Source organism: Hydra vulgaris, chromosome 09 (assembly GCF_038396675.1).
Source record: "Hydra vulgaris chromosome 09, alternate assembly HydraT2T_AEP".
Taxonomy (NCBI): Eukaryota; Metazoa; Cnidaria; class Hydrozoa; order Anthoathecata; family Hydridae; genus Hydra; species Hydra vulgaris.
The window spans coordinates 29,870,451-29,895,240 of NC_088928.1; the positions used below are offsets into that span (position 1 = coordinate 29,870,451).

The 24,790-nt window shown below is 27.2% G+C and overlaps 1 protein-coding gene across 1 annotated transcript; it reads left to right on the forward strand.

The window, feature by feature from the left end:
* Nucleotides 1-693: 693 nt before the first annotated feature.
* LOC136084697 (cytochrome c oxidase assembly protein COX16 homolog, mitochondrial-like) lies at nt 694-24,528 on the forward strand. The gene is made up of 3 exons (XM_065805272.1): nt 694-844; nt 6,432-6,578; nt 24,308-24,528. The coding sequence occupies exons 1-3, from the start codon at nt 794-796 to the stop codon at nt 24,401-24,403; spliced, it is 294 nt and encodes a 97-aa protein (XP_065661344.1). The 5' UTR covers nt 694-793; the 3' UTR covers nt 24,404-24,528.
* Nucleotides 24,529-24,790: the final 262 nt, after the last annotated feature.

Genomic DNA, 24,790 nt, shown 5'->3' on the forward strand with positions numbered 1-24,790 from the left:
TTAATGATACATCTTTTTAAAAATAGTTTAGTTCTGGATCTGCTGACAATTTTGTCATCTCTTTTTTTTATTTTCTGTAACTGTTCTGTGCAAGATAGAGCCTGAATCTTTTCTTTTATAGTTTTCATTGTAGTTAGTATTTAATTATCATTATTGTGTTTTAAAAAACACAAAAGTAAAATAAGTCAGTACTAGAACTAACCAGACAACTGCAATGTTTTATTTCTGGATTTAGTCAATCAAAAAGTAACTGATCTCAAATAGTCACTATATAATTTTATACTCTTAGATTTAATACATGTAACATTTAATTAGGTACCTATTTTATAATATCTGTAAACGATATCTTCACTAATTTTCTTATCATAAAACATCTTGTTTGATGACCATTCAGCCATAATTTTAGGTATTTGGATTTTGTTTTGCAATTCCTTGAAAGTACCACTTAAGACTCTTTTTCTATCTTTTTCAATCATTTACGTTTTTAATCATGATGAATTAGACTAATAGCAGCCGGAACAGTATTGTTTAGTTAATTTTTTTAAATAACTAAGTTACCATCTTTACTTTTTTCCCTACATCAAGTTAATTTCGAGACCAGGCCTCTGAAATGAATTTGGCTAATGTGTGTACTTTTATTATTTTTAAAATCGTTTAAATCAAACAATTTTTCATTTATATTTTTTTTAAATTTAAACATTGTTTTATAATTTTTTATTATTTTAATTTAATCTTTAATTTTTAATAGACACTCTTCAAATTTTAATAAAATATCTTAATTACTTTTTGCACCATGGTTTCTAAGGGTACTTGGCGATTTCTTAGATATGGAGTTCCCATGTTAGTAAGTAAATTCTTACTGTTTACTTTCTTGATTTTACACATTTATATTTTGCAATTTATTATTTCCTATTTGTGCTAAAATTGTACTTTTTTAAATCACAGTAATAACCCACAGTAAAATTTACCTTGAGTATAGTGAATTAGTAACTGATATAAATAGCAACTTTATATTTTATGTACAATCAATTATACATTCATAAGTATAATCATATCATTAAATACTTTTATTATTTTAGTTTTTGTTAAATAGTATAAAAATAACTTTTGCTATGAAATTAAATTTTTGACTGGTATGTTTGATCACAACAAACAGTTACTATTTAGTTTAAATCTATCTAATTAGTCTAAATATAAGATAAATATAAAACAAATAAAATATTTTTTGATGTTTGTACATTTATCAGTTGATGTTAGTAAATCATTTATCAGTTGATGTTAGTAAATCTATCAATTGATGTTGGTACATTTATCAGTTGATGTTAGTAAATCTATCAATTGATGTTGGTACATTTATCAGTTGATGTTAGTAAATCTATCAATTGATGTTGGTACATTTATCAGTTGATGTTAGTAAATCTATCAATTGATGTTGGTACATTTATCAGTTGATGTTAGTAAATCTATCAATTGATGTTGGTACATTTATCAGTTGATGTTAGTAAATCTATCAATTGATGTTGGTACATTTATCCATTGATCTCTAGCATCCGTAATATTTTACTCAATTCTACACAATTTTTATACATTTTCAGTTTGCTTATATATACTTGAATATATACACAAAATAAGTGTTTAAATGTATCTCTTTTACTGCTGGTTTGTGTCTGTGTTTTACATCATAAATGTTGTGGTATTGAAATAGGGATATGCAATGAACATCATTTGACAAAACTTTATTCTAATTTTTTTGGATATATCTGTAATTCTGGATATTTCTGTTAGTTTTTAATTTTTCAAGAAAAGATTGAATAACTGAAACAGTTTAATATTAATTAAAAGAATAAAGTTATTAATTTAAAAAATCTTTTCTAAAGAAAAGTCTTTAAGTGTGTTAGTAGTGAACAAAGACATTTTTTAAATTATAATAAATTATAGAACAAGTAATTAGAAACTTTTTTTTTTTATTTTTACAGACAACCTCAAAATAGAATTATGATTTCAATTTGTAGATCTTTTAAAGTTTGCATTCACTTCTATTGAGTACTTTGGCACTAGCCAAGTTTAAAGTTATTCTATTGTTTTTAATTTTAAAACCAATTTAAAAGCAATCACTACTGGCTACTATTGGTTAATAAATAAATACTAACTTTTTTTTTCCACAAGGAATAATCAATCAAAGCAATTCAGTACATTAAAATAAAAAGATAAATTAGTTTAGACAAAAGTGTCTTTTAAAGCTTTTTATTTTTATATACAGGGTTTCCCACCTCATTTTGAAATTGTATCAGTATTTGACAATGTTGCATTCAATTTGGCACTGATGCATTTGATTTTGACTGTTTTGCATTCAATTTTGACAGTGCTAATAATAATTTAATTAATATAAAATAAAACTAAATTTGCAAAGAAAATATAGTTTTTTAGTTTGTATGCAAACTAAAGTTTAAACAAAATATTATATACAAAATATTGTAGTTGCAAATATTTGCTTATTAAAAAAAAATGTAACTTTATTACTACATCAATAGTTGATTATCTTCTTGAACACAGAATCATATACCTAAGCACATGCCCAAAATAATTATTATAATTTGTGCTAGTAATATTTAATGCACCTTTTATATATTTTTAAGTAGTTCGTCTTCAGTTCTAGACAAGCATTTTTTGATAAATTGTTTCCATTCAGAAAACATATTTTTAATAGGATTATGGAGGATATGGAGTTAAAACATCAAAGAATGCCCTGCATATACTATTTTATCTTTAACTACTGCAGCTTTATGAAAACAAACATTGTCTAAAATTAAAATAACTCCACCAATATCATTAACAGCTAATTGTGCTAATACTAAACAAATAGAATATATTTCAAAATTCCGTTTTTGTTCATTGCACAACAGATTGAAATAATTTATGATTTCCAGCTAAAGAATGTCTTCTTCTAATTTGCATTGAAAGACTAAATTCTACTTCATCAATAAAGAATATTTATTGTTGTTCATAGAAGACAAAATGTTCATGAATTTTTCTGCATAAATAGCTTTTTCATCAATAGCATTTTCAAAATTTCATCTTTCTGCAATATCATTTTAAAGAATAATTGAAACTATCAATGCATCTTGTTATAGTAAAATGACTAACTGAAATGGATTTTTGTTCAAAATCTCTTTGTTCAATTTTTTTAAGAGTTATTCCACAATCATCATCAATCCAATTTTTTATTAGTATCTTGGATTCTTAAGTTAATTTTTGTTTCTAGAACCACCTTTAACTGCCGTTCTATTGGCAAACCATTTTTATATTTTTTGATAATAGAATAGATTGACGTTTGTTTAAATTCAAAAGTATCTGCAACTTCTGATGGTGAATTTCCATTAACATAAGATTCAATTATCTTTGAAAGGTTTTCATGGTTGATTTTTTAATTTGATATTGCTGTTTATAAATATTGAAAATAGTATTTAAACTTTTACTATGAGCTCTGATTGTACTAAGGAGGCAAATATTTTGGATAATAAAAATATTTTCGTCTCCTAGAAAAAAATATTATGACATTAATTTATAGTTTGATGACAATTTATCATTGTTAAGATATTAAAAACATTTTTTTTTTTTTTTTGGAAATTTGGTCAAAAAAATAATAAATATGGCAATTAAAAATAAATATTATGGTAATTTATATAAATAATTAATATAATTTATTTCACATATATATTTTATGCATATGGAGATAAATAGATAAAAAGAAATGAAAGAATATATTTGATGAATATTTTCTGGATATTTTTAGGAAAATATTTTTACAATTTATAAAGCTTGACTTGGATGATCTTTGTTTAATAAACTTTTTTACTTTAAAATGAAATTTTAAGAAATTTAATTTTAATCTAGTGATCTTTCAACAAATGTTATACTGCAGTGCCATATTGAGACTTTTTGGGGCTTAGGGCTAATTTAAAGCGGGGGGCCCTTGAGACAAGTGAGTTCATAAGCGTTTACTTATTTTAACAGATTAGTCTTCTTACTTATTTTATCAGTTTAGTATTCTTTTTCAAATTTGATCCAAATTAAATCAGTTTAGTAAATTTTTTAATTCAAATTAAATTGAAATATAAATTAATATTGAAACAGTTTTGTAATTTTTTACAAAATCATTGAGTGAAAGTAACATACTGCTTGCTGTATGCAAATCTAAATCAATTTCTTAAAGAAAATTAATTTCTTAAACAAAGCTTAGTGATCTTATTTAATAAAAACTTATTTAATGTCAGACTTTTTTTTCTGTATTTTCATCTATTAGAGATAATGCTTCCTTTCAATGAGTCCCATCTTTGCATAGAAGCTATAGAAAATGATTTCAAACTCTGCAGAATATTAAAAGAACAGAGTACTAATACTGCACTTTCATACTAAGTTTAATGTCCAACACAGGGGATATAAAAAGCTAGTTCTTTCTATTTATTCTTAATTCATTCTATTTTAAATGTGCTTGTAATTCAAAATAACCACCAGGAGTATTGCTCGCATTATCATGTCTGCCCACAACAATTACCTATACCAATTTTATATTTTTTCAATAGATGTCAATGCCTAAGGATTTACCTTCTGATAAATAAAGAACAAAAAAATCATTCACACACAAGGTTATTTAGGCAATGAAAAAATATTACAGACAGTTGATCCATGTAAGAAATATCAGAAGTAAAATCTACAATAATTGCTCAGAATTTAACTTTCATTTCATTTATAATATGCTTTGAAACTTTTTGAGACATAATATTGATTAGTTCTTTTCAAATAATTTTAGATAAATAATATATATAAGTGTCTTGCTTCAAATTGGATCAAACTGGATAAGATATTGTCAACAGGTCTAGCATGCCTAAACTAATTTCCATTATTTGTTGTTTCTATAAATTGATTAGTGATATGAAATTTTCACAAATACATTGTTGTGATTGATTGAAAAAACATTTGCAATTATAAGCAAAATACATATCAAAACTTAGCAAAGTACATATCAAAGACTTAACCATTTTTGATCACACTTTTCATCATTCTTCAACTCTTTTTAAAAATATTTATGTAAATAATATCTATTCAGGTTTTTGAATTCTTGTTTTAAAATTAGAGCTTTTTACTTAATGTTTCACAAAATAACTAAAAAAAAATTTATTTACCTTATTATTTTTTCCTTCCATCCATTATTTGCCTAATTGGCAAATTTAATTTAGGTTTTTTTTAAGTTAATCAAAGATTTTATTTTAAAAGGTTTTTTTAAAATAAAGTCTTTGATTTTGATTTAGGACACCTAAAGGGAAAAGATTACTACATCTGTCCAACAATATTCGCGGAGTAGTGAAATAACATCAGCGCATTTTTGTGTAAGAACATCCGCTTTTTTTCTTTACTGAATTAACATCCGAGAAATAACGTCCCAAATTTCATCGATGCATAATAACATCTTTAGAAAGATGTAACTACATCCGGGATTTTTCCTCGATGTGTAGCTACATCCGCCTAAAATAATCCATTATTAAAAATAAAATGAAATAAATTTCTGGATGTAATTACATCAGAAAAAAATCAGATGTGTAACTACATCTGGTTAAGATAATGCATTTTTAAATTACTTTTTTCCCGGATGTCGTTACATCCAAAAAAAATCAGATGTGTAACTACATCTGGTTAAAATAATGCATTATTTAAAAAAATCCGGATGTAGTTACATCCGAAAAAATCTGTAATGTGTAATTACATCTATTTAAAATATTGCATTACTTAATTATTTTTCTCCCACATATAGCTTAGGGATCGCTATTTACAGTATACGGTATAGTAAGTTTACCGTCAGGGTTAGGGTTAGGGCTAACCCTAACCCTGGCCGGATGTAGTTACATCCGAAAAAAATCAGATGTGTAACTACATCTAGTTAAAATAATGTATTATTAAATAAATAATTTTCCAGATGTAGTTACATCCAAAAAAAATCAGATGTGTAACTAAATCTGGTTAAAATAATGCATTATTAGAAAAAAAAAAAAATTTGGATGTAGTTACATCCAAAAAATCTACTGATGTAGTTGCACGGATGTTATTATACATCAATGAAATGTGGGATGTTATTTCTTGGATGTTATTATACATCGATGAAATTTCGGACGTTGTTTCATGGATGTTATTATACATGGCAGAAACGGATGCTATTGCCCTGACCCCACCTAAATACTGCAGGCCCCAGGGCTATAGCCACCTCTAGCTCTCCCTCCTCCACCCCCCACCCTCCTCATTGTAGCACTGTTGTACTATTGAGTCAGGGAATACATAAATAATTTTCTTTTTTAACAAACATATTTTTTAAGTGTTAATTGTGTTTTATAGAATATTTATTTTTATTTGGAGTATTGATTGTTATCAGCTCATTTTAGCTTTTTGTATTTGCTGGATCATATGGATTAAGTGAGTTTACTGACATTCGAGTAAAAAAAAGAGAGCAAAAAACACGTATGCTGAAAAATGAAGAATTGTTGCCTTATTTACAAAAAAAACAAGAAACTTTAGAATCCATGCATGAGGTAAACATTTTTAAATGTAATTAAAATGCTTGATGTGCAATGGACTGTAAAGATGTGTAAAGTAGATGTTCTAAAGTTTGTGAAATTTAAAAGAACATGAAATAAACATGTATTGTTTCTACTGTGTTGTTTCATAATAATGCACAGTGGGCCAGAGTTTAGCAAAAAGGTCAAAGCAAAAGGTTGTATATTGACTTTTTTAATCATTTGCAATTAACATGCATATGTTAATGTCAATGAATGTTTATTTTATAATGCACTTGATCAATTTTGTAAACCCTTTAGGATGCTTCAAAGTCAAAAAGTTGTTAAAATGTGTGTGAAAAGCCTGAAAAACATGTAAATGCTGGCAATACATCTGTGACATTTAGAAATAATCTATCCTTATGGAATTTAAAAATATTTTTACACATTTACCTATAATTTTATAATTATTTAAAAAAACAGGTTTTTTTACATTATTAGGGTATAATTTTTACAATTTTTTATGTAAAAAAACTTTGCAGTAATAGATTTACCACACGTTATTATACGTTAAGATGAAATTAATTTAAATACATACTTTATTACTTTAACGAACACTTTATAAAAAGATTTTCTGCCCCCACTTACCCCCCTTCCCCTCATTCCCCAGCCGCTGCATGTTGTCAAAGGTTGACCAAATTTTGAAAATTTAACAAAAAAATTACTTTACAAAAGTATATATTTAATTTGTGTAAAATTTTTTTATTCAAGTCATTGTTTTTAGTAATTAAATAACTAATAAACACCTGCTACCAATGCGTTGATTAATTAATTTTAATTGACCACAAATTGTTGCACTGTTGACCACAAACTGTTACAGTGGGCTGTAATGGTTTGTGGTCAAAATAAATAAACTAAAAAACCCACTTTTAACAATTAAAATTGAAAAAATTAAATGACAGTTTCAACATGATAAAGTGGCAAGATTTGTATTATAAACTTTTAAAGGCCAAGTGGGAAAAGAAAAGGAACAGTATAGTAGATATCTAAGCTGACATTACTTTGAAGGGTTTGAATATATTGGATGAGATTGAAAGGGATTTTTATATTTTTATTGAACACCAACTAGAAGTGACCATGGTGGGTGGCAAAGTAGAAACAGCCCTCAGTAATGTAACTAATTCAACTCTTTGTTGTTCTATTCATGGGGCAACTCCAAGTGAAATGAATAATCTAGATACTATTTATGAGAAAAGCAACGCACTTAGTAAATCTAGCTTTTCCTATGAAATATCTACTCTTCATGCATGGATTAGATGTATAGAGTGTCTTCGCCACATCACATACAGAATAGGTTTTAAGAAATGGTAAATTAGGGGAGATGAAAATAAATTTAAAAAAAAGAAGAAAATATTGGTTCAGTGAGCATTAAAAGAGAAGACATCCAACAATGGTAATACGGCAAGGCGTTTTTTCAGGGTATGTTTTTAAAATAAAATTTAACCTTCCCCTATATTTTTATAATTTAAGCTAAACGATATATGAAATATTTATAAAATAAAAATGTTTTATTATATCTATAAAATATTTATAAATAAAAATATTTTTAGGATTATTCTGATTCTGCCGAAGTATTAGGTATCAACGAGGAACTAACCAAGCATTTGTATGTCATACTATGTACTGTCTCATGTATGGAAGAGGTAATTCCTAAGACTATAGTGATCAATTGCAAGGAGACAGCCCAACGTTTTGTTCATCTATAATCCTGGTATTATATGCTGCAGGGTTTACTCAAACTGTTGATACACTCTCACGAGGTAGTTTGCAACAAAACCTTACCTATTGGTATGCTTTTTGAAGAAGCACAGAAAAGCAGAAACAAAGATGTAAAAACCTCAGAGAATTGGTTACACTTGAAGTTTCTAGAAAAAATAAAACCTGGATTTAATGAGAAAACTTCTGTGTAGCTCAGATCTAGTGATTAGCTTGCTGCAAATCAGAAAGAAAGTGGAATTGCTTTTTCCTGAAGAAGTTAAACTTTTACTTGTAGAAAACTTGTAACTTATATGAACTTGTTTATATGATTTTGCAATTCAAAACATTTTAATTTTTTTATATGGGATGCTAAATGTAATTTGACCCTTTAAAACAATATAGTTCCAATAGCACAAATTGGATTTTTTTGTTGTTGTTTCAGATTTAACACTTTCAAACGTTACCCAAACTCCAAATTTAAGTATATTTATGCTAATGTCAAATAATAATACTTTCCAAAATATTGCTGTGAACAAAAATTGGAGCCTGGAAACAAAAATAACCCAAAATGTTATTTCCCTTACCCCAACAATTAAATTATACTAAATTTGACTAGGTTAGCCTGTTTTAAATTTCATGGAATAATGTTTTAAATTTTGAAAGTTATGACTAAATAAATTTTCAACCCTCCTCAAAGTGAGGGGGTTGTAAGTTTTATATGGTCATAACTTTTTATCTCTGAAAGATTATTCCTTGAAATTTAAAACCTGCTAATTTAGTACAAATTGTAACAAAAATTATTTATTAACTCATTGCCCTGGCACTTGGAGTGAATTTCTAAGTATGTTTATGGTTATATCAAATAATAACCTTTGGCAAGTTTTTGCCAAAGGTTGTTATTTGATATAATCATAAACATACTTATTTTTTGGTGTTTGCACAACGTCTGAAAATGTCAAACCTGCAAAACTAAAAAATCAAAATTGCCCCATTAAACAGCTTGTCATTTAAAGTAGTCAAAACCTAATTTTGATGTCAGAAATGGATTCCCTGATGATGAGCCCAAAAACATATGGTTAGATGTATAATATGATTATATTTTGACGTTTTCTATTTTTGCTAATTTTTGTTATATTCTGAATTCACTGATAAAATATAGTTTGATCTGTAACTTTTTTTTTTTTAATTGTGATATATATCCTATTCAGATTGGTAAAATCTGATTTGTCTTAGTGTTTAAATGGCCAAACAGTTAATGTGTGAGTGTACAATTTGTGAAATGTGAGTGAAACTTTAAGTCATTTTTTTAACCAGTACAAAACTTATAGTATTACATCTTTATCTGTGCAATTAAAGTCTTGTGTTTAAACTTTCAATAATAAAGTCTTCCTTAGGTAACATATTGAGATTTTAATAATGTAAAGCCAGACAGCTGTCAAATATCAGCATAATGTTGTAAGTACCATAAACTACTAGAAATGTGGATTTAATTGGTCTTTATTTTTTATGTAAAACATTAAAGTTTCCTATTTTGACTCTTTCCCATATTTCTTGATGTTTTTATTCTATGAAGAGGATTTTCTAGTAATATTTTAGATTGTTTTCATCAGACTTAATGTTTGTTATCAAATTTGATGAGGAACTCAGTTTGTCACCAAATTTATTTGAATAATAGGATTGCAGAATTTGGAGTTATTGGATATTTTGTATCCTATGACATTGTGTTGCAAAAGGCAACTATAGATATTCTCAACAAAATCCAATTATTGTTTTCTAAAAAAATTGAACACCAACAAACTTCAAGACCTAAAGGTTTAAGAAAAACATGTTTTGTTTAGCTAAACTTTATTTTTAGATGTATCTGTGGTACACAAAAACCAATTGAAACAACAGTCATTTACTTGTGATTTGATTTTTTGATGATCTATAATAGCTTTTGCATGCTCTAGTGTATTTTTTTTTTTTTTTCGTTTTAGCAGAGCATGAATAGTTAAAGTAGTTTATTAATACATCTTTTAGACTACTTTTTATGACAAATCACCATTAGCTATCAAACACCTGTTAAGTTTAAAAAATTATTAAGGGTAAGAGTAATTTATAAAAGAGTTATTATTAATCATTCAACCAAGTCAATAGCTTAACCCTTTTGTGACAACTGATCCGGCCCGCGGGTTGTGAAAACTGTTTCTATATTACAGTTGACCCGCCAAGTGGGTTATCAATATATCCTAAATTTTCCAATTTTTAATTGTGTATAAGATGTTTAGTAAACTGAAATCTTATTTGATTACCTTGAGGGCTAACATGGTTTGTGGCAACCATGTTAGCCCTCAAGGTGGTCAAACGCGTCAACAAGTTACTTTTGCCAACCAACCTGTTTTACAACTGGCCTGGTAACATGTTGAAGTTGATGACAAAGAGAATGAAGATAAAGCATTCAAGTTTATATCATCTTAAGGTTTAAATGCTAGAGTAAGATTAGAAAACACTCTTGACTTTTTTGATCTCTACCTGACAAATAATGTTCTTGAATCAATTGTAAGTGAAACAAATTGTTATGCAAGAGATTTTTTGAGAGATAATCCAGACAAAGCAACAAATTCTTATATAAAGAATTGGAATCTAATATCAGTTGTTGAGTTAAAACCTTTTTAGGACTAGTGATATTAATAAGTATTGTTCACAAGTATTAATCTTTATTTGACACTGATGTTCTTTAAAAACTGTGAATCGAGACCGATTTAAAATTATTCTCAAGTTCTTTCATTTTAACAACAACAATGACCTTAATAATGATCCTAAAAATCCTGCTCGAGACCGACTGCATAAGTTTAGACCCTTCTTGAACATGGTCAGAGATCGTTTCAGAGAGGTGTATAGTCTGGGACAATATTTGAGTGGCCAACTAGTCCCTGGTGTTATTCAAAGGTGGACTCCATTTTTGCCAGTACATAAAAAGCAAAAGAGCAGGGTTTGGTATCAAGTTATATTAATTAACAACATCAGATGGCATTACCCTACATTTTTTACTATACTGTGGTCCTGGGATGTATGAAGATGATACTCTTGAGGGAATGCCATCTAGTGAACGCATACCAGTAGAATTGATGTCTCCTCTTTTAAACAAGGGGCATATATTTTTCACAGACAACTATTCCACAAGCCCCTACCTTGCTACTTATCTTTTGTGTAAAAAGACTTATCTTTGTGAAACTATTTGTGTTAACCATAAGTTTTACTGCAAGGATATTGTAAATAAGAAACTTGAAAAAAGAACCGCTTGTTTTATACAAAACCATATACATAGAAAACAAAACGATAGCCTGCAAATATTTTGCTGTGAAAGATAAACCTGGTAACAAACAAAAAGTTTTATATATAATATCAATTTTCCACAATCCAGTGATGGTTAGTTCTAGAAAGTCTGACAGAGACGGTTATGTAATCATGAAGCCATCTTCAATAAAGGCCTATAACTTGCACATAGGTGGTGTTGACCAGGTAGATCAGCAGTTCCATGGAATCCGAGCTCTTCACAAAACATATAAGTGGTACAAGAAAGTAGTGTTTAGGTTAATTTTGCAGTGCTCCTTAAATTCACATAAAATTTACAGTCAGTGTACCAGCAACTCATTATCATACTTAGATTTTTTAATCAGCAACATCAAGTTAGTTTTTGCACTAACCCCAGTGATACCCCGCAATCTTAGGGTGATCATTAGAGAAGATGTGGATTGCCTTACTGGTAGACTTCTATCCTTCAATTATAACAAAATTTCCAGATAAAAATGAAAGAAGTTGTCATAAAAGATGTCATGCTTGTTATGCACATAGTAGAAAGACTGATAAAGGATATTCCCTAAAAAATGTTTATCTTTGTTGATTTTGTTCATCACAACCAGGATTGCACCCTGATAATTGTTTGAAATTTATCACACAAAAAAAAACTTTTATTTGCAGTGGAAATCTTTCATTAATGTTTTTGAAATGATGCTTGAAAAAATTATTTTGAGAAAATTAGTTGTTTTATTATATCTTTAGAATATTTTGACTTATGGTTCTCTTTACTAAAACTTCATTATCTTTGCTCTAAGTCATTAGACTAGTCTAATTTTTTTGTTGTTGTTGTTTGATTACAAATGTATGTGTTTATATTTTGGCAATTAAACTGGCAGTTAACTGTACTTTTCTATTTGTAATCTAAAGTTAAAGTCAAAATAAATGTTTTCTAAACTTTTGGCAATGTCACAGTTTTGGTCATGTGACTTAGGGAAGAAATATATAATTTTTATTTCTTAAATACGATGGCCTATTATATACCAAAAAAAAAGAGCCCTCATTTGACCAATTTTGACAAGTACTTCATATTTTATAGTCATTTAACTAATCATGATCAAAACTTGGTATTTCGTGTTTAGACATATTTTCAGCCAATTTTCATTCAGTTTATTTTCAAAATTTCAGTTTAAAATTCATTTTCAGTAGATTTTCATTCAGTTCGGAAAGGGTTAAAGACAAGAAATGTTTTCTAGTTTTCAAATATATATATATTTTTTTTCTGCAATTAAATGCTAGTCCTCTAAGGCATTGTTCCAGTAACATGTTCTATTAATTTTGTCAGATCAGAATTAGGACCATCATGATCACTCTGCTACTCCAGGTAACATGTAACCCTTTCCAAATTTATCAGTCTTTGAAGTAACTTTTCAACTGTTTTCTCCTTATCTCCTGTTATTCCAATCTTATCTCCTGCAAATTTGCAAGCAACCTACTTGCTCTTTGCAAATTAAAAGATTTGCAAAGAACAAGCTACTAAAACTTAGATCTGAAGATAAACAAACCAAATTTAAATAATTCTAACAAAGACTCCAATATGCTAACCATATCAATGTATCAGTTTACTATTTGTTGTAAAATAGAGTTTAAATCCTCAGACACCTTTTTACTCAGTCAAATTTCTCTTTTATTGTTCTCCTTCCCAAGACTGCACTCTTTTAATGTTGTTTCTGATTAAATTAATTTAGTTCATTCTCTTTATCATTCAGTTGATGTTGTTGTTATTTTGATTCTTATTACACAGAATGACTTGGTTTTATTACCACAACCCTGCTGACACTAAAGCTCAAAATTTTTGTTATTCTCAATATATTACTCATATCAAGTTGACTTTGTGACTCATTTTCCAGGCAACATCCGTTACTTCACTCTTTGATTTTTATCTTAAGGGAAGTTTTATTCCTTCTCCTTGCTTTCAAGCTAAACCTCACTTTAAGGGAACTTCTGAAATAAAATTAGCATTTTGTCTCAGAAGTTAGGTTCCAAAGACTTTCTAAAAATCTTTAACAGTGTCATTAACAAAGGCAAGTTTAACACTCCAACTTTCGTTCATGGTTGTGATCTTATTACCTTTGCAAAGGAGAAAGCAAAATTTTTTTAAATGAGCTTTTCCTCTTGAATATAATGATTGCACTTTTTCTGTAATCCCAGAGAAACAGATTAATCCGTTTTTTCAAGTAACTTCTGGAGTACAACAAGGTTATTCCATACTTCCTGGAGTATCATTAGTTCATATATACTAATGATTTTCCTGATAATCTAACTTCAAATGTGGTTCTATTTGCTAATGACTGTATACTCCAGTCTTGTTAAAAAGTCATCCTTTTTTTATTGCTTTGAAACAGGTAGCCAATATTGAATGTGATAATTATTCTGTGACAACTTAGGCTTGCACTGGCTTGTTGATTTTAACCCTAACAATGCTTAGTTGTTTACTGCAAATAATTATCCCAATGCTGTTAGTATTCCTATATTGGTGAATGACAACACTTTTTCTGTGCCTTTCACATCTTCTTAGATTATCTTTCTCTGCCTCTATGTATACTTTTATTTGTATGAATTACTGTTGTTGTGTTTCTTTTAATGATTTTTAGCACATTATTATCATGATTGGCATCTAAGTATGCAATGACTTCATTAGCGTGAATTTATTAGATTCATGACAAATATTATTAGTGTAATGTGAGTTTGTGAGATTCATAACAAATATTTAACATTTTTGTGTTGTTTTTTTTGATAAACAGAACTCATCTATTAAAACAGCTTCAACAAATTTACTTGTTAACTTTCTGCTTACTCTTACCAAAAAGAGATTCTTTTTAGTGAATTGATTAGGTAAACGCCCGTTTTTCTCTTTTCTTTTTTTCTTTTTCATACAATTGACATCACTTGGTGTTGCTGACCTTTTGCTTGAATAGAATCTATCTTTTCTTTTTAATGTCATATTTTAGAAATATGAATGTTGTTTAAGATCTAGTTAACATTCCTCATATTGTTTATAATCTTGAAGTTATGATTTAGATGTAAATTAACATTTGTATAATTATGATTTAGGTATCAACAGAAAGAAATTGTCTTAGCAATCTATTGGTTTGAGATTGATTTGAATTTTCTTAGTATAAAGTTGGATGTTGATTCTGTCTCAGATTTTTACAAATAAGTTGATACTTAAGCTCACCAAATGAAGTTTAAGCATCATCAAAGTGATAACTAGATATGTATGCATGCCAGGTGACAATAATTTCTATTTTTTCAAGCGTGATCATAAAGATTTGACATGTTCTTTTGCCATATATAGATACTCGGCCATACACCCAGGCTTATGTGATGAGAACTGTGAGGTTTTTGGTTTGTTTAAAAACTTATGTTACATATAAAAAAACTGGTTCTTTCAGAGTATGATCGCTCAAAGTGGGATAATTGTTTATTGGATCTCCAAGTGTAGTTAGTTAAGATAATTCATCTGTATGAAACACTGATTGTATTGCTGGTGAACAATTTGGTGGAGTAAACATATTTGATTGCCAACCTATTTGGACCAATATTATTGCCACCCTGATATAATAACAGCGACTATAGTAATTAAGAAACACTATTTTTAACTTCTAACTTCAAGCTTTTTTTATCTTTAGTTCTAGTACTCTTAGAACTAGTTAAAAAATATTAGAAGTAGTTCTAATTCAAGAATAAAAGTATTATACTTCGCTAAAAATCACAAGTTTTTAAAATAATTTTCAAATTATGTTCGAAAAAAGGAAATAATTTAAAGTGTATTTAGTCCAAATACAAACCTTGTCAAGAATGAAAACCTTATCAAGAAGTACCTTTGGGTAAATAATTCTGTTGACAATATATATATATATATATATTTTACATATATATATATATATATATATTACATATATATATATATATATATATATATATATATATATATATATATATATATATATATATATATATATATATATATATATATATATATATATATATATATATATATATATATATATATATATAGTGCCGTGGCTTGTTGGTCTAAGCCCCCTCCCCACTTCTCAAAAAAAAAAAAAAAGCTGTCATTAGGACCCCGATTTCACTTTGTCATTAGGACCCCAATATTTTTCATTAGGTATTACTACAAAAAAAAAGTTTCTTAAGTTTCCAAATGGGCTGCTTTTTTGCTGCTCCCTTCCTTCCAATTGGGAGTGTGGGGTAGCCTAGCCAGGGCTCTGTGTGTGTATGAATATTAGACTGCTTCATTTTGGGGTCATGAAAAAATTTAAAGTACCATGAAGTCTTATCTGCTGCGCAGACCCCTATTTTATTAATAGAATTTTTTTTTTTAATTTTGACCATTTTCAGGGGTTGCTTAAGTGCCCCAATTGCCTAAAACTCAAAATAATTAAATTTTTTTTCTTTCCAGAGTTTCTTCTAAGTTAGAAGAAACAAATAAAATTGCATGGTATTTTTATTTATCTGAAATATTTTATGCAAATCTATCTTTAAAATTGCAAATTTATGCAATTTTTCTAATTTTTACGCAACATATTATCTTTTTTGATATGTTAAGTCATTTGGAAAAAACACCAGATATATTGCATAAAACGTCTAGCGATTTCATTTTAAAAATTTCTTAATAATAGTGTTATTTTTTACAAATATTATGTTATATTTTTATATTGTTTTTTTATTTTTCTTGGAGGTTTTGCTTTTTCCTACTTACTTTCTTTTGTAATTGTGCAAGAATAAAAGTGAATCTTGTCTTTTTTCTTCCTTTCTGGCAATATCAATGTTGTCCTTATGATAACAGCATCTTTAAATTTTAAGTAGAAATTGTTACAAGTCCAATATTCTGACGGGGTTTTCATCCATTGACAGTCACTAAGCTTGGCGGCTTTGGTTCACTGAAGTCTAAAGAATTGAGGACCTCTATGTTAGCTTTTATTTGGGCTAATGAATATATATCTAAGCTACGAAATTCAAAGCTGTATAGTTTTTGAGCAATTTCACCTCTTTCTTCACAGTTTTCATCAGCTTAGGCTGGAACAATAAGGTAAGGGTCCAGAAACCATGTGTGCTGTTTGATTGATTCAATGACTGATTCTGCCCCAATCAGATTGTAGTCCTTAAACCTATTCATTTCCCAAAGAGCTCTCATATCCTGGATAAACAAAAAAAATGTTAAGTAACTAGCTTTCCTTAAAAAAATTATATTTTAGAAACTTTTAATCAAAACTTTTTATTCATAATAGAATCCTTATATATATATATATATATATATATATATATATATATATATATATATATATATATATATATATATATATATATATATATATATATATATATATATGTATATGTATATATATATATATATATGTATGTATATATATATATATAATATATATATATATATATATATATATATATATATATATATATATATATATATATATATATATATATATCATACTTGTTACCTTGGTACCTACCTGACGAGGAGCCACAGCAGATAGTTCAGCTTTGAGAAACCAGGTAGTATAGAAAACAGCCACAAAAGTTGCCACTTCAGTAATTTCATTTTTCAGTCGATTTGTCAGACTTGGTATTGCATCCATCATAAGCTGGAGCTTTAGGTAGTAGATACCTATAAAAATATACATTTTTATTTTTTTGAAAAGCTAAATATTTGATCATGTATAACAAATTCATTTTTTTTTTTTTGCTATGAAGCTATAATTTTTTAACTTTGGACTTTTTCCTATTATAAACCTACAACTTTCTACCTTTTGTCATAAAACGGGCATGATGGATTGCTCCGGGTGTACGAAAGTTGTACTTTTCCTCAAAAAGCACCATAAGTGTAAGCTCTGTCAGCTCAATGTAGTCCTTCCTTGTAGCCCCATCCTAAAAATTAAATTAAATCAGAAGTATATTGGTATAATGCAATAAACATAGGTATGTATATTTTTGTCTTATAAAGAATAATAGAATTAAACAAGAAAAATCTAGGATATATTACTACTTCATAGTACATATTGTATACATACCTACGTATTAAAATATCTAGTCATCAGGCTACCTTTTTCAGAGACCCATGGGTGATAATATTTCTGCAGAACATAATACTTTCATGCTTTTGATGACCGAGCCATGCTTCATCTGGAATAGGCAATCTTCTCAACACCTTTTTATTTAAAATGTCAAAAAAAAATCAAAGAACTCAAAATTGAAAAAGGGTACAATAATATTTTACAAAAATGTTAACCAATTTTGTAAAACCCTACCTGGTTCTCTACATCAAGATCATTACATGCTGGTTTTAATATTTTAAGCATATTATCTGGTCCAGAAGTAACACTACTTGGATAATTTTTCCAGAAATGTGTTATGTGTAGCTCATTTACATGATGTCAGCATGCAATAGATAAAACTGGTCGCTGAAAAACTTCATTTACCAGTAAAGATACAGCTCCATTTTTGTTTTCAGTGTTGATTCTGGTTGTATCAAATGTAACAGCTTGTATACTGTTTGTAAGGTTAAAGAAATTCAAGATATCTCTGATCGCATTTTTTTGACTTTTGCCAGTTCCGGAAGAAATTGCTGGAATTCCCAACAGGTGCGTTTCCATGTTACCCTTTATTAATATTGCTAATCGATCTTTTTCCAATTTTTTCCCATCAGTATATTCATGACATACTTTTCCATCAAAATGGATTTGAACTAAAATGTTCTTATTATTATTTCTGAAATTTCTCAAATGGTCCTTGATCCTCTTTGATTCATCATAAATGACTTTATCTGCTGCTCTTAATGCTGTAGAGGTCGAACATTTAAATTCATCTATAGTTCCACCTGATTTTGCAATTATACTATTAACCATGGCAGTATGCTGCCTATGACTTATTCCTTCCCCAACTGCAGTATCAGCAGTTCTCTTGAGAATATCTTTTGGAAGTAGAATAGTATCTGCTTTTTTGACTTTCTTCTTTAACTCTGGATCTGGATATGGGAAATCATCGTTATCGTCATTTTTATCGGATCCGTTTGAGCTGAGTTCACTCTCTGACATGGTTTCATTCAAACTTGATTTCATTTCAAACTTGGATAAACTCCTGTTAACAGAGGAAATGTACCTTGTGTCTAATCCACCTGTTCTTGTTTTTCTATCTCCTAATTAGTCTAATAAAAAAGCAATATCTTCAGTCTTGTCTCGGCAACTTCTTTTCTTATCAGCTTTAATGATTGCAACCAGAGTATCGAACTCAGGTGCAATCTAATAGTTTTTAAATGAAAATTAAATATCGTCTTTGCTAAACAGTAATTTGCATAACGTGTTTAAGCAAGTACGCAAAAGTATTAAAGTAAACGCGAAGAGTAAAAATTGGTAAAAATCCGCATAAATATGCAATTTTTTAGTTAGGTTTAGACAAAATATTTTAAGCAAATTAAATTACCATGCTTTTTTATTTTTTTCTACTAACTTAGAAGAAACTCTGGAAAGAAAAAAAAAGAATTATTTTGAGTTTTAGAACTCGCTCAAATGTGTTGAAAATAAGCTTAAAAAAAGGGTTAAAAAAGTCTAAAATTATGCGATTGGGGCACTTGAGCAACCCCTAAAAGTGATTAAAACTCACAAAAAAAAAAAATCTACTAATAAAATAGGGGTCTGCGCAGCAGATAAAACTCCATGGTACTTTAAATCTTTTCATGATATCAAAATGAAGCAGTTTAATGTATATATATATGAATAGCGCAAGGGGAAAACCAGTGATGTCACAATTTTTTCATTTTAAGAAAACGACAAAAGAAAGTTTGAAGAAGCTCTTTTTAGTTTCATAATTTCTTTTTAGGTTTTCAATTTAGTATTATCTGTTTTTTTTTTTTAATGATTTGTTTAATTGCAATGATGCTATATAGTAGGGTGAATAGCTTGAAAAATCCGAAAATGTGACATTGCTGGTTTTCCCCTTGCACCCTTCATATATGTGTGTATATATATATATATATATATATATATATATATATATATATATATATATATATATATATATATATATAATATATATATATATATATATATATATATATATATATAAATAAATATATATATATTTATGTATATATATATATATATATATATATATATATATATATATATATATATATATATATATATATATATATATATATATATATATATATATATATATATATATATATATATATATATATATTTATGTATATGTATACAGTGGTGAAAATAATAAATACACTAAATACATCTAAACATTTAGAAAAATGCTTTTTATTCACAGCAACTGATGTTAACTGATATTAATTTTTATGTTTTTATAAACTTTATTGTTAAAAATCATATTTTTTTAAAAATTATGAAGTTTTTTTCAATTTTTCTCATGTTACTAACAATTTTGTTTAAAATAACCAGAAATTTACTTAAAAAAAATAAATACAGAAATGGTTAATTTGATCTTATGTTTGAAAAAATCAAGAAAATTCAATGTTTATAAAACAAATATTTAACAAAAATAATTAAAAACAATTAAGAACAAAAACAAACTTTTCTATTTTTCTGAAAAACGTTATTTAAAAATCAAGAAAATTCACTTAATATAAAATCACTTAATATAATATTTACAAAAATTGTCTAATATTTTGTTGCATGTCCTTTATTATTTTAACTTCGATTAGTCTTTTGGGCATGCTGTTGACCAATTTATGGCATGTTGATAGTGGAATAGCGTACCATGATGTTTTCACAGCCTCCCACAGATCCCTTTTGTTCCAAGGCTTTTGTTTTGCAACCTCATCCTTTACAATTTTCCATAAATTTTCTATTGGATTAAAATCTAGCGATTGTGCTGGCCAGTCCAATTGTCTTATACCATTATTTTGGAACCATCTCTTTGTGATAGAAGCTGTATGTTTTGGATCGTTATATTGTTGAAATATCCAGAGCAGCGGCATGTTATCCTCAGCATAAGGAAGCATTATTTCTTTAAGTATATTAGTATAAATATTAGCTGTCATAGTGTCTGTTATTAAATAGATAGGACTAAAACCAGATGACAAAAAACATCCCCACACCTAATGCTTCCACCACCAAATTAAACTGTTGTTTTTTTAGTGTAATGTGGGTCAAACTCTTTATTTGGTGGTCTGCGGACAAACTGCTTACCATCTGATCCAAAGATATTAAATTTAGATTCATCTGTCCACAAAACTGTACCCCATTTCTTATTTGTCCATGCAGAATATTTATGACAAAACTCTTTTCTGGCTTTTATATGTCGTTTTTTCAATAAAGGCACACTTCTAGGTGATCTTGAAAACAAATTAGCTTCAACTAAACGTCCTCTAATTGTTCGTGCTGTTACATTTAACTCTAAGTTTTTTTTAATGGTGTTGCTGGAGATAAATGGACCTTTTTTAGCTTCACGAATAATTAATTTATCTTCTCTGTAATTTGCTTTTCTTTTGCGACCTCTAGTTTCCACACATATTTTTAGTTTAAGAGCGTTTTGAACCATTCCAACAGAACGCTTAGTTATTTTTGAAATCTCTCTAAGACTTTCCACTGCTTTTAAGCCATTGAATTAATAAGAGCTCAGCTGAGGTGCAATGTGACTTTCTACCCATAATATCTTAAGTTAAGACTGTTGTATGAATTAATTTACTAATATACATACTAATATCACCATATCATATTTTTAAATATTGAAAATACTTACAGATTAAAAGTAAGAGGCAATACCCTCAAATTCAGCAATGTTTTTTACTCTAATTGTAGTTAATTAACTGAAATGATATTAATGATATTAGTAAACTGTAAATAGTTAACTGAACATAAATAAAAAAATTATTGAACATACAATGTTTCAAAATATTAAGTAAAATATTATTCAGTAGCGTAGGAAGGTCATATCAGTTTGAGGGGGAGTGACAATAACAGTCAGTGTTGAAGATTTAAAGGGGAAGGGTGAAGGAAGTGACCCTCCTCTTAAATAAATATGGGGGAAGAGGCTATTACCTCCTCCAAATCCTCTTCCTACGAGGTATTAATAATAATCGGAGTTAAACACATACTTAAAAAGTAATAATAGTTGAAAATTAAAGAAAACAAAAAGATTAATCATTACCGTATTTATTATTTTTTCCAGTAAATATCCGGTTACTTTAAACAAAGTTGTTAGTAACATGAGAAAAATTGAAAAAAACTTCATAATTTTAAAAAAAATATGATTTTTAACAATAAAGTTTATAAAAACATAAAAATTAATATCAGTTAACATCAGTTGCTGTGAATAAAAAGCATTTTTCTAAATGTTCAGATAGTGTATTTATTATTTTTTCCACCACTGTATACATATACATATATATATATATATATATTATATATATATATATATATATATATATATATATATATATATATATATATATATATATATATATACTATATATATATATATATATATATATATATATATATATATATATATATATATATATATATATATATATATATATATATATATATATATATATATATATATATATATATATATATATATATATATATATATATATATATATATATATATATATATACACACACACTATTTTAATAATATAGTATTATACTTCGATTAATAATGAAAGTTGATAATATAAAATAAAAAATCATTAAATGACTTAACTTTGTTATTGTTTAGAATATTGTAAGAATTATTCCTGTTATATTCAATAATTTTGATTAGTTAGTTGCAACAGTTTTTCAACATAGATCTTTTTGATTTACCTCATTTTGAAAATTGAGGTAAATGGAGAGCAGGGTTATCTAAATTCATTATTATTTTCAGGGTTATCTAAATATCTAAATTCAAGCCAGAACTAAATCTACATTTAACTAAAAAGAAAAGAGCAAAATATTCTTATGAATATGAATGTAGAGTTTCAAAGGACTTGTTTAAAAATTTGTTTGAGAACACTAAATAGGTGTTTATATTTGTAAATAGTAATCTTTCTACAATATACCTTTACCAGAGTGTCTTATAAAGTATATATATTTTATATGTCACATATGTCTTTTAAAATGTATATATATATATATATATATATATATATATATATATATATATATATATATATATATATATATATATATATATATATATATATATATATATATATATATATATATATATATATATATATATATATATATATATATATATACATTTTAAAAGGCATATATATACACACACACACACTTCATAGTTTTATTTGAATTTAATCTTTATGTTAGTAAATATTTCCTTTCTAAAAAAAATACTTTTTATTTCAGATTTTTCATTCCAAAGCTTTAGGCTAAGCCACTGTATTTCTGTAAAATTGCTCTAACCCCCTCAATAAAAAAAACAGTCAAATAACCAAACAAACTATGTGTTGCTATTTGATCCTCACGCTAGGATCTGAAGGTGGGTCAGAGAGGGCCTAATCTTCATATAAAATAAGTCTTGCAGGTTTTCTCAAAAAGCTACCAACAAATGATTTAAATTTTGATAGTTTGGGAATGTGCAAATGGGCTGCTGTTAAAATCAAAAAAAAAAATTGTTTTTTTTTTTTTTTCAATTCGATATTAAATAGTAATAAAAGTTTATGTTACAAAATGCATATTTTCCTGAGAATATAAACAAAATAATATTAATATTAAGAAAAAAAATGAAATTATTGAAATTTAAATGTTCGATTTGAAATCGTATTTAGTTTTATAAAAGTATTTTTTTTTTATCTCCCGAAAAGAAAATTTGATGTGGTTGATTTAAACTTAATAGGATGGCGGTAATGTAGAGTCATGTGTGGCTATGATAATTATTCTATTTAGGTGTTATTATACTACACATCACTCACATCAACACTATAAAGAATGGTTAGCATTTAATACCGCATGATATCAAATTTTTTTTGCCGGATTACATTTTTCGTTTCAAGCATTTTAGTTATCAAAATCGGTAGTTTATTTCTTCACCGTTTGACATATATCAAAATTGTTAAATAAATATAACGTTATGATAATAACCTTTTATCAACTACATGGTTTTTATCAACTACATGGTTTTTATCAACTACATGGTTTTTTACCAAGTACCTGACGAAATGACAAGTTAAACGTTAAACTCTGGGCTTTAAAAGTTAACATTCAAAGTCCAGAGTAGGAGGTCTTTAATTTTCATTACACAAATTTAATTTGCATTAACACGCCTTTACTTTTATTTGCATATTACCTTGCGTATTTGTTTTAGTAAAGTTAGGCGTCGGTCATGTTTTAATTATTATCGTTACTGCTTCGACTAGAGTTTTGTCATTAGTGTAGCATTTTATTATTTCCTTTCTTTTTTTTTCTATATGCTATTAAATCAAAATGCGTTAACTACACCGCGATCGAGGTTTGAAAAATAACAAATCTAAAATAATGCCTTTATGAGATTTTATTACGCACTCGGAATGACAGAATTTATATGAACATTAATTTGTTTATTTATTTAAGGAGTTAAGAAGTTATAGGCAGTTTTATGTAGTATTTAGAATTTCCGGCTATGGTTTTTTAAAATTTCGAGATAACTTTAAGCTTTACTTATTTTAGTCTCTTTCAAGTAAAATTGGAGAGTGGAACGGTGATCAAATACGCGGCCCAAGACCTTGGGAACCAGAAACAATGAAATTAAAATCTGAAAAATAGTTTTTAAAAGAGGTCGTCAAGAACAAAGTATTTTATATACACTGTCATCAAACCTGGTTATTTTTTGGATATACAACAATGTGTTTTGTATTATTTTTTTTTAGCTTTTATCAAAGGTGAAACCATTTAATTGTATTTTGATGAGCTGTTAAATATCAATAGAAAATGTTTAAACAAAATCACTATAAAAGTTTTCTAACAAAACCATAATTCTTTGTTATGGAACTTTTGTTATTCATAATTCAATAGTTTAACGCGTTTTACGCTAAAACCTTATACATTTTTAAATAAAACATTGATGCTTTTGTTTTAATTTTTATTTTATTTATATAAATATATTAAAAATTTCAGGTTTTAAAAAAAAAATACAACCGTTTAATTTTTTGT